Source organism: Brassica napus, chromosome A6 (assembly GCF_020379485.1).
Source record: "Brassica napus cultivar Da-Ae chromosome A6, Da-Ae, whole genome shotgun sequence".
NCBI lineage: Eukaryota > Viridiplantae > Streptophyta > Magnoliopsida > Brassicales > Brassicaceae > Brassica > Brassica napus.
Window position 1 is genome coordinate 6,354,005 of NC_063439.1, and position 13,877 is coordinate 6,367,881.

At 37.1% G+C, this 13,877-nt stretch overlaps 2 protein-coding genes across 5 annotated transcripts; both read right to left on the reverse strand.

Moving 5' to 3' along the window:
* Positions 1 to 602: 602 nt before the first annotated feature.
* LOC106346638 (mediator of RNA polymerase II transcription subunit 15a) lies at positions 603 to 10,055 on the reverse strand. 4 transcript variants are annotated; one of them, XM_048782356.1, is made up of 11 exons: positions 9,940 to 10,055; positions 5,531 to 5,987; positions 3,421 to 3,482; positions 3,189 to 3,263; positions 2,519 to 2,948; positions 2,354 to 2,424; positions 2,071 to 2,145; positions 1,541 to 1,793; positions 1,295 to 1,370; positions 1,020 to 1,131; positions 603 to 926 (listed from the first exon to the last, which is right to left on the reverse strand). In XM_048782356.1, the coding sequence occupies exons 5-11, from the start codon at positions 2,946 to 2,948 to the stop codon at positions 870 to 872; spliced, it is 1,074 nt and encodes a 357-aa protein (XP_048638313.1). In that variant the 5' UTR covers positions 3,189 to 3,263; positions 3,421 to 3,482; positions 5,531 to 5,987; positions 9,940 to 10,055; the 3' UTR covers positions 603 to 869. The 4 variants fall into 4 exon arrangements, with proteins under 4 accessions (XP_048638313.1, XP_048638310.1, XP_048638311.1 ...); XM_048782353.1 differs by lacking the exons at positions 5,531 to 5,987; positions 9,940 to 10,055 and adding exons at positions 3,565 to 3,667; positions 4,032 to 4,119; XM_048782354.1 differs by lacking the exons at positions 5,531 to 5,987; positions 9,940 to 10,055 and adding exons at positions 3,565 to 3,651; positions 4,032 to 4,090.
* Positions 10,056 to 10,646: 591 nt separating this feature from the next.
* LOC106351314 (mediator of RNA polymerase II transcription subunit 15a-like) lies at positions 10,647 to 13,207 on the reverse strand. The gene is made up of 10 exons (XM_013791128.3): positions 13,105 to 13,207; positions 12,783 to 12,896; positions 12,560 to 12,674; positions 12,316 to 12,388; positions 11,977 to 12,124; positions 11,722 to 11,827; positions 11,515 to 11,587; positions 11,238 to 11,313; positions 10,971 to 11,082; positions 10,647 to 10,895 (listed from the first exon to the last, which is right to left on the reverse strand). The coding sequence occupies exons 2-10, from the start codon at positions 12,878 to 12,880 to the stop codon at positions 10,839 to 10,841; spliced, it is 858 nt and encodes a 285-aa protein (XP_013646582.2). The 5' UTR covers positions 12,881 to 12,896; positions 13,105 to 13,207; the 3' UTR covers positions 10,647 to 10,838.
* Between the last annotated feature and the right edge of the window lie 670 nt (positions 13,208 to 13,877).

Below are 13,877 nucleotides of genomic sequence, written 5' to 3' on the forward strand. Positions count from 1 at the left end.
TATTTACTTATTATTTATTTTTATATAGATTGAGTATTTCTCTTTCTTATACTTTATATTTAGTTAATGTCTATATTTTATATTTTAAGATAGATGTTTAAATATTTATGTATTTTTCCATTTTTAATGTAAAACGGCAATGTTTAATAGAAGAACTTAGACAAATATGTTTAATGTAGTATTTCCATTTTTATGTTGTATGTTTTACATATATTTATTATTTTCGAAATTATATATAATTTTTTTTGTTTTTTTTATAAAACGGTAATGTTACATTATGGAGATAAGCCGTCTTTTTTTTAAGTGAAAAATAATAATCTTACATATGTTTAATGTAGTTTTTTCATTTTTTATGCTGTATGTTTACATATTTTTTACAATTTTCGAAAATAAGTAATATTAAAATGTAAAACTTTATTTTATGCCACATGTCATCTTTCGGGAGAAATTTTTTCCGCTGATGTGGACGCCCTATAGAGACTCAAAAGCTCCCTTTTATTAGTAACAATTGTGTGTCGAAAGGTTCTTTAAGACGACGTTTTAATATCGATTCATTCATGTCGTTTAAACTTTCAAAAGTAGTTCTTGTAGCGCATATCAACTAATCAACCAAAACGAAATAAATGAATATTAAGAGTTACATAAACCTATTTATAAGTGATAACTCTATTTTCTTTTATCAAAATAAGTGATAACTCTATTAGTTTTTGTTTCCACCAAAAAAAAGGAAGAGATTCTTTTTCCTTTGCTACTGTTACTAAGAAACTAGAAATCACACTTGACATGTTTATTCATGGCTTCATGCCTCTTGCAGGTTGTTTCTTTATACACAAATATGTACATGCACTTGCCTTCCCCCTTATTTGGCTTTAGCTTTCCTCTTTCATACTCTGCATCTTCAAGGATAGTTTGCAAAAGTAGTCCATCTGAAACTCGAAATCAACACACAACATCAAGAAACAAAGGAGGGGATGATATCAAAGGAAGTACACATTGAGCTTAATCACAAATAGTGAAACCTGATTTTTCGCGGTGTTGAAAATTAACTCCTCGAAGCTCACAGCAATTCTCATGAGCTCTTCGATTCCTTCTTCCCCAGAATATGGAACATGTTTCTTCAGTGTTTCCAATCTGCTCAAATGACAAAAGTAACTTATAAACATATTCATGGCTAAACGTTGTAAAACATTCTACAATTCAACATAGTTTTATCATTAAACTGGCTTTGGGGGAGGGAATAATAAGTAGCTAAAAGTGAGAAAATATGACAAATATGGAGGATGAACAAACTCACAGCGTGTTGACATTCTTCTGGCGTGAACTTGGTGGATGTAGAGCTCTCCAGTCACCTCTGTTTATGCCAAGATTACCTATGTGGACAAAGCAAAGCATTAAGTTCAGATTTCTAACTCCATTCAAAACTTTCAAGAGAAACAAATCAAGTGGGAAAATGGATGCAGCTGAGCTCCAACATCCATATATTACACCACGTAAATGAACTGCATCGACGGATTTTCTTGACTATCATGAGAGTGATTACCGTTCTGAGATGACTGTTGCTTCACAGGCTGCATCTGAGGTTGCGGAAGCTGCCCTTGCTGAACTGGCTTCGTCGGCATGTGCATATTTACGAAACGTTTAATCTTCCTCTCATAAGAAGCCACCTTATCCTTTAATGCAGGTTTTATATTTCTCTTTGAAACGGATAGGAATTGTATCATTCGCTCCAACATTGTCTTTAATTGTTTCAATCTATTAAACTGCAGAGATCTTTGTTGATGCGGAAAATAATTCTGCTCGAGACAAAAAAAAGAATGTTTTCAACAAGAAAGAGACGAGCACATAGATTGCAAGCTAAAGGAACATAAATATCCGATGTTTACTTTCTAGTGGACAGTAAAAATACGAGCATCTTTTGGTGCAATGGTTTTCAAGATGCCAAAGTTGTATGACTTTCTTTTGCAATATCGAACCGGTTTTGCATTGAATTCATAGGAATTCTCGCTCAGATACTCTACTGTTTCGGAGGACATACACTCTACTCTCCTAGAAAAATATATAGCAACTTACTTGCTGCAACTTGGCTGCAACTCTCTGTTTGACTTCTTTTAGATCTGATAAGTACGTATCTCTCAAAGTTTTGATCTGCAAAGACAAGCACAAAGATCACACGGTTAATCATTACGATGATATCAAAATAAGATCGCCTGCCGTGTTGCATTTATCTCTTATAGATTTAATAAACGTAGACAGAATAGCTATAAAGATAGCAAACTTATTTTATCTCCCCCAAACACTTATGAGTACTGACGGCAAGGCCTGAAGCATTACCCAAACTAGAAAGAAAAACTACCTTTTGGTAAACCTCCTCTTGCCAATCAACAGAATTTCCACTTTCCGTCTGTGCCATGGAGTTTAACAATGCTACAATTTATAAAAATGGGGTTTGTTTAGCATCAGATCCAGCTGAGGGATTAACTTATGTAAAGTATTCACAAGGATGTAAACGCATACACACAGGATGGAATCTCTGGAAGGGTTTGTCTCTGTTGGTCCACTACATTTTGAGGTGGAAGCAGGGAACCTGTGAATTGGCCTGAAGATTGTAGCCTTTGTAGCAGATTAGGTTGTTGTAAGTGCTGATGATGCGACTGAAGGGGCATCATCTGCTGCTGGGATGGCTGATTTTGTGACTGTTGGCCTTGAGAAGAAAACACACCATGAGATGATTGTTGGGGAAGCTCCCCTTGCTGAACTGGATTCCTCGGTCTTAGCATATTTACCAAATCTATAGTCTGCTTCTCATAGATAGCCACCTTATCCCTTAATGCAGGTATGACATCTCTCTTTGACACCGATAGGAATAGTATCATTCGCTCCACCGCTGCCTTGAACTGTTTCAATTTCTCAAACTGCTCTGATCTTCGTTGCCGCGGAAGAGAACCCATCTGGGGAGAAAAAAGGAATGTGCTCAATAGGAAAAGAGACAAGCACATAGATGCAAGCTACAACCTTTGTCAGTTTGGGAAGGAAAATAAATATCCGACAATTACTTTCCACCGGACAGTAAAAATACCAAATTTGTATGACTTTCTTTTGCAATATCGAATTGGTCTTGCATAGAAACTCTCGCAGGTACTACTGTTCTGGAGGACATACACACTACTCTCTTAGAAAAAAAAACTTACTTGCTGCACCCTGGATGCAGCTCTCTGATAGATTACGGCAAGATCAGGTAAGTACGCTTCTTGTATAGTTTTGATCTGCAAAGACAAAGCACCATGGACACACACGGATTACTCATTACAATGATATTTATGTAAGATCGCCTGTCGTGTTGCATATATATACAGCAAACTTAGTTGACAGCAAGACTAAGAAGCCGGAAGCAATACCCAAATTAGAAAAAAAGAAAACTACCTTTTGGAAAACCTCCTCTTGCCAATCAACCGCATTTCCACTTTCCGTCTGTGCCGTGGAGTCTAGCGATGTTACAATTAATTAAAAAAAAAGGTTTTGTTGAGCATCAGAACCTAAAGTATTCACAAGGATGTAAAGGCATACATGATGGCATCTCCGGGGATTGATACAGTTGTTGTCTCTGTTGGTCTCCGGAAGGCCTCCAATTGTTGTTATCCATCTAAGTGTTCCCTACGGTTACAAAAATCTACAGAAAACAAACGACCACACACAGAGATGAATTATATTGACAAGAATCAGAGCAGCCAAAGGCTAATTCTAACAAGTTTGAGACACGGAATCACCAACCAACCCTAATAGAGAATCAAAACCAAATTTTTCATTTTTGTTTACTCTTGTTAACAAAAAAAAGCGACAGACTCAACCTCAAAGTAGCATATCGTAAAACGAGTAAGCATACTGTGTCAATCACACCAAAAAAAAAAAAGGTTAAATCTATTCTCCTAAATAGTATAAGGACCGAGAACCACAATCTGTAAAGCGCGATAGCTAGATAATATGTCTTCTCGAGACTACTGATCACAAGAGAAAACGAGAATAGAAAATTTCACCTCGAGGCGACTTCACGGTTTGTTACAAAGGAGTAGGATTGATCGGGATGAAGAAGTAAAGGATGTCCAAGTTTTCAATGTCGTCGCGCGGCTTTTAAATTACCAAAAACCCCCTACTATTAATGATAAATTACTGTATAATCTTGTCAAGTGTCAACTACAACTTCACTAAACCCCATTTTCATTCATAAAATTATGCAAACTGAGATACATTGTTAGGATGCGTTGATGGAATACAAAGCTGGCGGGTACTATACCTCAAGAGCCAAAAGCTCCCAAATTGGAGAAGACTAGGAACATAAACAAAGACCAGAAACAAAGAAGGTTTATTCATGCCTTTTCTTGTTTTTTTTTTTTAACTCTTCAAGGTGTGTTCTTTATATACAAATATAAATTATGGACTAGCTTTCCTTAGGAAGTTTTACGCCGTTTTGAAAACTCCTCTTGTTTGATTTCGCTTCCCTCTTCCATACTCTGCATCCTTGAGGATATTTTGCTCAAGTAATCCACCTGAAACTCGAAATGAACACACAACATCAAGAACGAATCAAGTATGAATGAACACATTGAAAAGTGAAACCTGACTTGTCGCGGTGTTGAAAATTAACTCCTCGAAGCTGACAGCAACTCTCATGAGCTCTTCGATTCCTTCTTCCCCAGAATATGGAATATGTTTCCTCAGTGTTTCCAATCTACTCAAATGACAAAAGTAACTTGTCTATCTATAAGCCTATTCATAGTGTCAAAGCAATACAACAAAACTTTGTGAAACATTCTACTTCTACAGAATTTTGATCATTAAATTGACTTATGACTGACAAAAGAGTAGCAAGAGTGAGAAAATATGACAAATTTGGAAGAGGAACAAAACTCACAATGTGTTGACATTCTTCTGGCGTGAACCTGGTGGATGTAGAGCTCTCCAGTCACTCTGTTTATGCCAAGATTACCTATGTGGACAAAGCAAAGTGTTTGCATTGAATTCATAGAAATTCTCCCAGCTACTAGTGTTTCGGAGGACATACACACACTATGACACTACTCTCTTAGAGAAAAAAACATCGTAACGTACTTTCTCCAACTTGGCTGAAGCTCTCTGGTAGATTTCGTGAAGTTCTGCTAAGTACTTTTCGTTTATAGTTCTGATCTGCAAAGACAAAGCACCATGTGGTCACACGATTATTCATTGCAGTGATAATCTTGACACTTTAATAAGCGTAGACAGAATTAGTACTATATATAGCGAACTTATTTTATCTCCCAGAATTCAGCAAGAGTAAGAGGACACTACAGAAGCATTAACTAGAAAGAAACAACTACCTTTTGGTAAACCTCCTCTTGCCAATCAACACCATTTGCACTTTCCATCTGTGCCGTGGAGTCTACCAATGCTAAAATTTATTAAAAACGGGGGTTTGCTCGGCATCAGATCCTGCTGAGGTGGGATTATGTAAAGTATGAGAAACTAAAGTATTCACAAGGATGTAGAAAAAGCATACATGATGGAATCTCCGGAAGGGTTCTTTGGGATTGATATAGTTGTTGTCTCTGTTGGTCCACTACATTTTGAGGTGGACGCAGAGAACCTGTGACTTGACCTGAAGATTGTAGCCTCTGTTATAGCAGATTAGGTTGTTGTTGCAAACCTAACTGCTGATGATGCGACAGTTGGCCCTGAAACAGAAACAAGCCATGAGCAGCCTGATGCAGCCCAACGGTTGGCTGTGATAACATGTGCACCGACTGCTGGTTAGTCTGGGAACTGAGCAACTGTTGTTGTGGTTGCTGCAGTCCTGCAACACTTCTTTGAGTGCCTAATGGTTGCTGATGAAGGCTGTTTTGTTGAGACATCAAATGCTGTGGCAACTGATTTCTCCAGTCACCAGGTTCTCCTTTTGGAACGGAAGGTCTCCAGTTGTTGTTATCCATCAAGTGTTCCTTCCTACGTATACAAACCTTGAAGAGAAAATAACCAAAAAAAAAAAAACTTGAGGAAACAAACGACCACACACACAAGACAAGATGGGTTATATGGACTAGGCCTGGGCCTTCGGTGGTCCATTCGGTTTCGGTCCGGGTGATTCGGATTTTTGGTATTATGCTCATATGTATCATTTGGTTTTTACTAATTATCGGATCGGGTTCGGTTCAGTTTCTTCAGGGCTCGGTTCGGATCGGATTTAACCAATGTTTAAAGTCGTACAAAAATATATTTTAAAAAACCTCCAAAATTGACTAAATTTTTTTCAAAATATATAAATTATTACAAATTTATTTAAAAATTAGTTAAACTATCTAAATTAACTAAAAAGTATTCAAAATAACAAATAAAAAAAATTACAAAAATATTCTGAATACTCTAAAATATCTAAATCACCTTAGTATATATAAAAACATTAACATATTTAACTAATTTCGGATTTCGGTTCGGGTTATAACCAAAATCCAAAATAGTAAGCTCATAAGTCCCATTCGGATATTTTTATAAAACAGTTCGGATTCGGTTTAAAGTCGAACTAAAACGTATGTGTTTGTGTAAGACTTTTGTATAACAAAACAGTTGCTTCGTTTTATTAATCTTTCTTCTCTTAACTTTCTTAAGATCTCTCTTACATTGGATCTGTTTATATATGCAATAGAAAACTTAGCTTTATCCTATTACAATATGATCTAGGAATCTTAACTTAATCCTAAACCTATTAGGCTTTAGTTATTCAAATTTCCTTTTTGAATAACTTGTTTCCTAAGTAACAACTTGAAGCTTATCCAACATTCTCCCTCTTAAGCTTCATATTTTCTTTGCTTAAGTTGAGAACTTGAATTCGATCCCTCATTTCTTTGAACTGAATCCTTGCCAAAGCTTTAGTCAATATGTCCGCAAGCTGATCTTTTCCAGGGACATATTCAACGTCAATCAGACCTCTTTCAACGCATTCTCGTATAAAGTGATACTTCTTATGAATGTGTTGCTTCGTCGGTGAAAGACTGGATTCTTGGTTAAGGCAATAGCTGACTTGTTGTCCACACGGATCAGTGTCTTTGCGATCTTCTTCCCTGTAATCTCTCTCATCAAGTCTTGAAGCCAAATGGCTTGCTTTGCAGCTTCAGTTGCAGCCATAAACTCGGCTTCACAAGACGAGAGAGTCACAGTTTCTTGCTTTTGAGAACACCACGTTATAGGAGTTTCGCCGAAACAGAACAAGTGTCCGGTGGTGCTCTTGCCATCGTCAGGATCTGTGTTGTGACTACTATCGCTGAAACCAATGAGAGATTGTGATCCAAGACCTTTGAACTTTAGACCGTATCCCATAGTTCCTTGCAAGTATTTCAGAACGTTCTTTAGTACGTTCCCATGAGATACACGAGGGGAATGCATGTACCGGCTGAGTATTCCAACAGAGAAGGCTAAGTCGGGTCTTGTGTGTAACAAGTATCTTAGACATCCGATCCTTCTCCTAAAGATCGTTGCATCGATCTCTGCTTCCTCTGTTGATTTCGACAGCTTTAAACCAAACTCCATAGGTATTTGGGTTGAGTTGCAAGCGTCCATCTTTGCTTCTTCCAGTATGCGTCGTGCATAAGCTTCTTGTTTGATCTTTATACCGTCAGAGCCTTGTTTTACTTCAATACCAAGGTAATAAGTTAGTTTACCAAGGTCTGACATTTCAAACTTCTTTGCCATTGCTTTCTTAAACTCCATGATCGAGCTGAGTGTATTTCCAGTAACAAACAGGTCGTCAACATAGATAGCTACTATCAAAAGCTTCTTGCCTTCTTCCTTCCGATAGACTGAGTTTTCTTTTGAGCACTTGACAAAGTTTAAGCTCTTCAGGATCTGATTAAGCTTTGTGTTCCATGCCCGTGGAGCTTGTCGAACTCCATATAAAGCCTTAGAAAGTTTGAAAACTTTGTGCTCTTCTCCCTTCTTTTCAAAACCTTCAGGCTGTGCTACATATACGTCTTCGTTTAATTCTCCGTGCAGGAAGGCTGTTTTGACATCTAAGTGGTGGATCTCCCATTGACTTGTAGCAGCTAAACCTATCAAGAGCCTGATTGTTTCTATGCGTGCTACAGGTGCAAACACCTCGTCAAAATCAATCCCAAGTTCTTGGACATATCCCTTAGCTACCAATCTTGCTTTGAACTTGATTATATTGCCATCTGCATCACGTTTAATCTTAAAGACCCATCGAAGACCAATAACCTTTACTCCAGATGGCTTATCGATCAATACCCAAGTTTCATTCTTGTTGATTGAGTCAATCTCGTCTGAGCATGCTACTCTCCATCGCTTACTTTTGCTTGCTTCCTGGTAGCTACGTGGTTCATCATCGAGTGATAGAAGGAGCATCTCACACTCTAGATTAGCCATTAGCAGATAATCATCTAGGTAGCTTGGATGAGAAGTTTGTCGAGTTGATCTTCTAGGTTCAGGCATCTCTGTTTCTTCGGACCCTGTGTCTTCCACTTGATCATGATTGTCTACGGTTGTTGCATCTTCTGTGTTTATAACTTGATCCGTAGCTACTTCTGTAACTTCTTCTTGCTGCGGTGTGATGCTGAAGGGACCATGGCCAACATCCATTGTCGTTCCCCAAGATAGTTGGAACATACCAGGCTCGCTTGTCTTCTCTTTTTTATCTCCCTTCCACTTCCAGCAAGCCTTCTCATTAAAGATCACGTCGCGGCTTACAACTATACGTCTTGCTGTAGGATTATACAGTCTATAAGCCTTGGATCCTGGTTCAGTTCCGAGATGAACTAGGGTCTGTGATCTATCGTCAAGTTTTCTCACGAGAGCAGCGTCTATCTTTGCGTGAGCAATGCAACCAAATACCTTTAGGTGACCAATGCTCGGCTTTCTTTTCTTTAGACTCTCATATGGTGTCTGATTCTTTAATGCCCTTGTAGGAACACGGTTGATCAGATAAGTAGCGTGACGTACAGCCTCACCCCACATATAATTTGGAACGTTCATAGCCTTTAGAAGGCTACGAGACATTTCCATTAATGTGCGATTCCTTCTTTCAACCACACCATTCTGCTGCGGTGTGTATGGAGCGGTAAGATGACGTTTAATGCCACTTTTATTACAGAAATCCTGAAACTCTCTTGATGTGAACTCTCCACCTCTGTCCGTTCGAAGTGTCTGAATCTCTTTGTTAACGTCCTTCTCAACAAGCTTCTTGAATTCTTTAAACTTTGAAAAACGCCTCTCTTTTATCTTTTAAAGTCGAACTAAAACGTATGTGTTTGTGTAAGACTTTTGTATAACAAAACAGTTGCTTCGTTTTATTAATCTTTCTTCTCTTAACTTTCTTAAGATCTCTCTTACATTGGATCTGTTTATATATGCAATAGAAAACTTAGCTTTATCCTATTACAATATGATCTAGGAATCTTAACTTAATCCTAAACCTATTAGGCTTTAGTTATTCAAATTTCCTTTTTGAATAACTTGTTTCCTAAGTAACAACTTGAAGCTTATCCAACACGGTTTTGGTTTTTCCGGTTCGGGTTAAGGTCGATATTTCAGGTTGAGTTAAAAACGCCTAAGCCTAATATGGACACTGAGAAATCCGATTTTATGCCAAGATTCAGAGCAGCTAGGCTAATAATAATAGCAAGTTTGAGCCACGGAATCACCAATTCTAAAGAAAATCAAAATCAGTTGACTTCACTGATCAGTCAATTTTTTCATTTCTGTTTGCTATTGGTAGCAAGAAAGAGACAGAGTCAACCTCAAAGTAGCATATCCGACAAAACGAGTAAGCTCAATCGCACCAACAAAGTCAAATCTATTCTCCTAAATAGTATTAAGAACCGAGAACCACAATCAATAAAGCGTGATGGCTATATAGTAGTATGTCTTCACGAGACTCCCGATCACAAGATTTGAAAATTTTACCTCAAATATCCAAAGCCTGTCGAGGCGAATTCACGGTTGCTACAAACGATTAGGGTTGGAGAAACGGAATTGAACAACATATAAAGGATCTATATGGTCAAACGTAGAATCATAACCTGACTCCATTACGTATCCTCGCAACTTATAGCTTACCAAAGTTTTCAAAGTCGTCGCTGTGGATATTTAGTTACGACAAACCCCTCCAATTAAATGAGAAATTACAAGATGAACCAGCCAACTACGAGTCACTTTGTACGACGACGTTTATCTCATCATATGGTTTAACCCAATGTCTTAAACACGACCGAACACTGAACCGGATGACAAAAAAAAGTCAAAGGATATACAGAGTATATGTGGCAAAGGAGAAATTTAAATGTTTTTCACTTTTTATTTCAAATATAGAACAAAATGTAATCAGGAAATTTTGAAAATTTAAGAAAAAAAAAAGCTTATTTTGGCCCATGTTTCAATCGCTGGCCATAATTTAAATGTTTTTACGAGTTTTGTCAGATTGTTAAATAATAGATATTTCATGAAGAAATAAATAAGTTAGTTATCAAAATCACCAAATTTGCCTGTTTGACCGCGGATCTAAATCAGATATAAAACACATGTTTAATCTTTTACAGCGATTGTAGGGTGTATCAATAAGGAAACCTATTTATAAGTGGTACTGGTAACTCTGTTTTTGTTTTTAACCAAAAAAAAGAAAAAACTTTTTCAATTGATGTTGGAAAAACCAGAAATTATCCCAAAGTAAGTATACATTTGACATGTTTATCCATGTATTTCCTTTCTAACTCTTCAAGGTGTGTTTTTTATATACAAATATGTATATGGACTTTGCTAATCCTAGAATAATTTAAACCGCTTTGAGAACACTCCCCTTGTTTGACTTAGGTTGCCTCTTCCAAATTCTGCATCTTTAAGGATATTTTGCTCAAGTAATCCACCTGAAACTCGAAATGGACACACAAACATCAAAAACGAAACGTAACACATTGAGCTTAATCAAAATATAGTGAAACCTGATTTCTCGCAGTGTTGAAAATTAACTCCTCGAAGCTGACAGCAATCCTCATGAGCTCCTCGATTCCTTCTTTCCCAGAATATGGAACATGTTTCTTCAGTGTTTCCAATCTGCTCGAATGACAAAAGTAACTTCTCTATCTTTAAGCATATGCACTAGGTCAAACCAATACCGACAACGTTTTATTTCTACAGATTTTTATCATTAAATTGGCTTTGGGGAGGAAATGGTAGAAAATATGAAAAATTTGGAGGAACAAACTCACAGCTTGTTGACATTCTTCTGGCGTGAACCTGGTGGATGTTGAGTTCTCCAGTCACCTCTGTTTATGCCAAGATGACCTATGTGAATAAAGCATTGACAACAGATTTCTAACTCCATTTAAAACCTTCAAGAGAAACAAATCAAGTGGGAAAATGGATGCAACTGATCTCCAACATCCATTTATTACACACTTAAAATGGACTAAAATTTACCATATCCAAAACAAGCTTCTGCTACTACATGAAGGACTTCAATCTCGGAGAAAGAAAGTCATTTACCTAGATCCAAGGGTAGGCTGTTGCTGGCAGCAAGGAGAGATATCTTTGCGGATATTTGGCGAAGGTAATCAATCTGGATGTTTATATAAAATATCAGACCAAAAAACAAGTTATGAATTAAATCAAGAAGGTATACATTCAATCCTCATAAAGTAGGGTGTATGAAATATTGAAATAGACATTGATGTTGTAAAGCCAGTGAATCACCTGGTGATCAGCACTGTTGAAAATATTCTCCTCCAATCTGGCAGCAAATCCCCTGCGCTCGTTGGATCTCTCTGTCCCGGAATGGTGCTTCACTAGTGTATCCGTTCTACATTATATAATTATTGGGTGAAACGAGATATGAAACCATAACAATAACACTCTATTTCTAAAGGATATAACATCAAACTGGCTTGGGGGAAATGATACTAGGTGAGAAAGATGACAGCTCTTTTGAATGAGACAAAACAAACTCACATATTGTTGACAATCATCCTGCGAGTAGCAGGTGGCAGTTGAGTTCTCCAGTCTCCTGTGTCCACGGCAGGTTCTCTGTTGGGAAGATAAGAAGGCCTCAGACTGTTATTGTCCATTAGGCTTCCTACATCGACATTAGCCTTACCGGCTATAGCAATCACAACAGTTACTCAAACTTTAGATACAAATTCTCTTCTTCTTTGTTTTTGAAAAGTTCCTTTTGGTTTAACTACAAAAGGTTACAAGCGACAAAACAACCTTCTAATGCAAGATGGAGTAATTAGAAAATATTTTGCTAGGCTTACGGAAATAGAGCACAAAGGGATTGATTGTTAGTACCCGGATCAGCTGCATTTTTAACCGTGTTTTCTATCGTCAGCACCTCTAAGGATATTTTCCGAAGGTAATCATTCTGAGACTCCAAATAAAAAAGGGAAAATCAGACCAAAAGCATGACATGAGACAAATCTGGAAGGCATACAAAAATCAAATATATGGCTACCAAATGTCAGCTCTTTAGTCCAATTCCATTGTTATGTTTAGGACACTAGAGAAAACAAAGAAGAGATGTTGAGCATATTACCAAGTTAGCAGCAGTGTTGAAAACTTTATCCTCAAATCTGGAGGCAATTTTACTGTGCTCGTTGACTCCCTCTGGTCCAGAAAATGGAAGGTGCTGTTTCTTCAGTGCTTCCGTTCTGCGCTAACAGAAAAAAAAAGTTATTTAATTTAAAACCAAAACAAAATCAAGAAAATGTGAAAACGTTCATGTGACATATACAATCTAATAGATATAATAAACGTACATCATGTTGACAATGCTCTCACGTGCATCAGACTGCAATTGAGTTCTCCAGTCCAATGTGTCAATCGCACGTTCCCCATTAGGACAAGAAGGTCCCATTAAGTGTGTGTCCTGCCTTTACAATCCACAAAGCATCATCAAAATACCGGACAAATGAGATTAAAAATAAAGAATCTTAACTATTACAAACAAAACGACTTCATCTACTCTCATTATTGTAAGAAAACGAAACACTTTCTCTCGAATCCAAGCCGCAAGGGAAAAAAAATCTCAAAGCCAAGCCCTAGATTCGAGAAAACAGAAACGCAATTAGGAAACTGGACCTTGAATCGACGATGAGATTACGCAGTTTCGAGGTCAAAGTCGCACACCAGCGTTCCCTTTACAGCGAAGGAAACCAAAGGGCGGAAGAACAACGGGAAAGGAGAAATTGAAGTCAGAGCTAGGGCTTTTATACTATGGCCCATTGAGCTTAAACTAGCCCAAACTAATTTAACTTTTTAACTCCTTTAATCATGGTTACTTCGTTTTGTTTTGAGTGACAAGACGACAATAAAATCAAAAGTAACGCAATGCTTTTGAATCTTCTTCTTCTCCTCATTATTAGGATAACAATATTAACTGTTTTATACTTGTGGAAAGAATCTTGTACGTAACTAAAGAAGGTTTTACATAAGCATATATATATATATATATATAAATGTTGGTTAATTTGGGTTGTAACCTGAAAAATTATGAATTATATATTTGGATAATGATTGAATCGCCAGTGCTTTCTTTTGATCCTATTTCGAACCTTGGGTTACACGAAAATCAAAGTCTCACTCTTGTTCTACGCTAAGATACAAGAGAAACAAATAGGAACTTTAGTGTTTATACGTGTTTTTTCAAAGTTTTGATGATCTTTAAATAATGAATCTTTTTCTCTCTCTCTTTCTTACTAACTATTAGTTTCTGATTTTTTCTATTTCCATTTTTCAATGCCTACACCTCGTTATATAGAGAATGAAGAGTTGCAACCAATAGTTGCAATGGTTAAATCAAAAGTTGCAAAAATTAATGAAGAGTTGCAATAATTAGTAAATAGTTGCAATGG

What these genes read in the sequence shown, in the direction of transcription:
- LOC106346638 (XM_048782353.1), bottom strand. Translation starts at nt 3,640, where the DNA reads ATGGATAACAACAATTGGAGGCCTTCCGGAGACCAACAGAGACAACAA. An exon ending in CCTTCCAGAGATTCCATCCT is followed by an intron (nt 2,425 to 2,518) that starts GTGTGTATGCGT and finishes TATAAATTGTAG; the next exon opens with CATTGTTAAACTCCATGGCA. An exon ending in GCAACAGTCATCTCAGAACG is followed by an intron (nt 1,371 to 1,540) that starts GTAATCACTCTC and finishes TTGTCCACATAG; the next exon opens with GTAATCTTGGCATAAACAGA.
- LOC106351314 (XM_013791128.3), bottom strand. Translation starts at nt 12,880, where the DNA reads ATGGGACCTTCTTGTCCTAATGGGGAACGTGCGATTGACACATTGGAC. An exon ending in CAGCCTACCCTTGGATCTAG is followed by an intron (nt 11,314 to 11,514) that starts GTAAATGACTTT and finishes TTATTCACATAG; the next exon opens with GTCATCTTGGCATAAACAGA. An exon ending in CAGAAGAATGTCAACAAGCT is followed by an intron (nt 11,083 to 11,237) that starts GTGAGTTTGTTC and finishes TCATTCGAGCAG; the next exon opens with ATTGGAAACACTGAAGAAAC.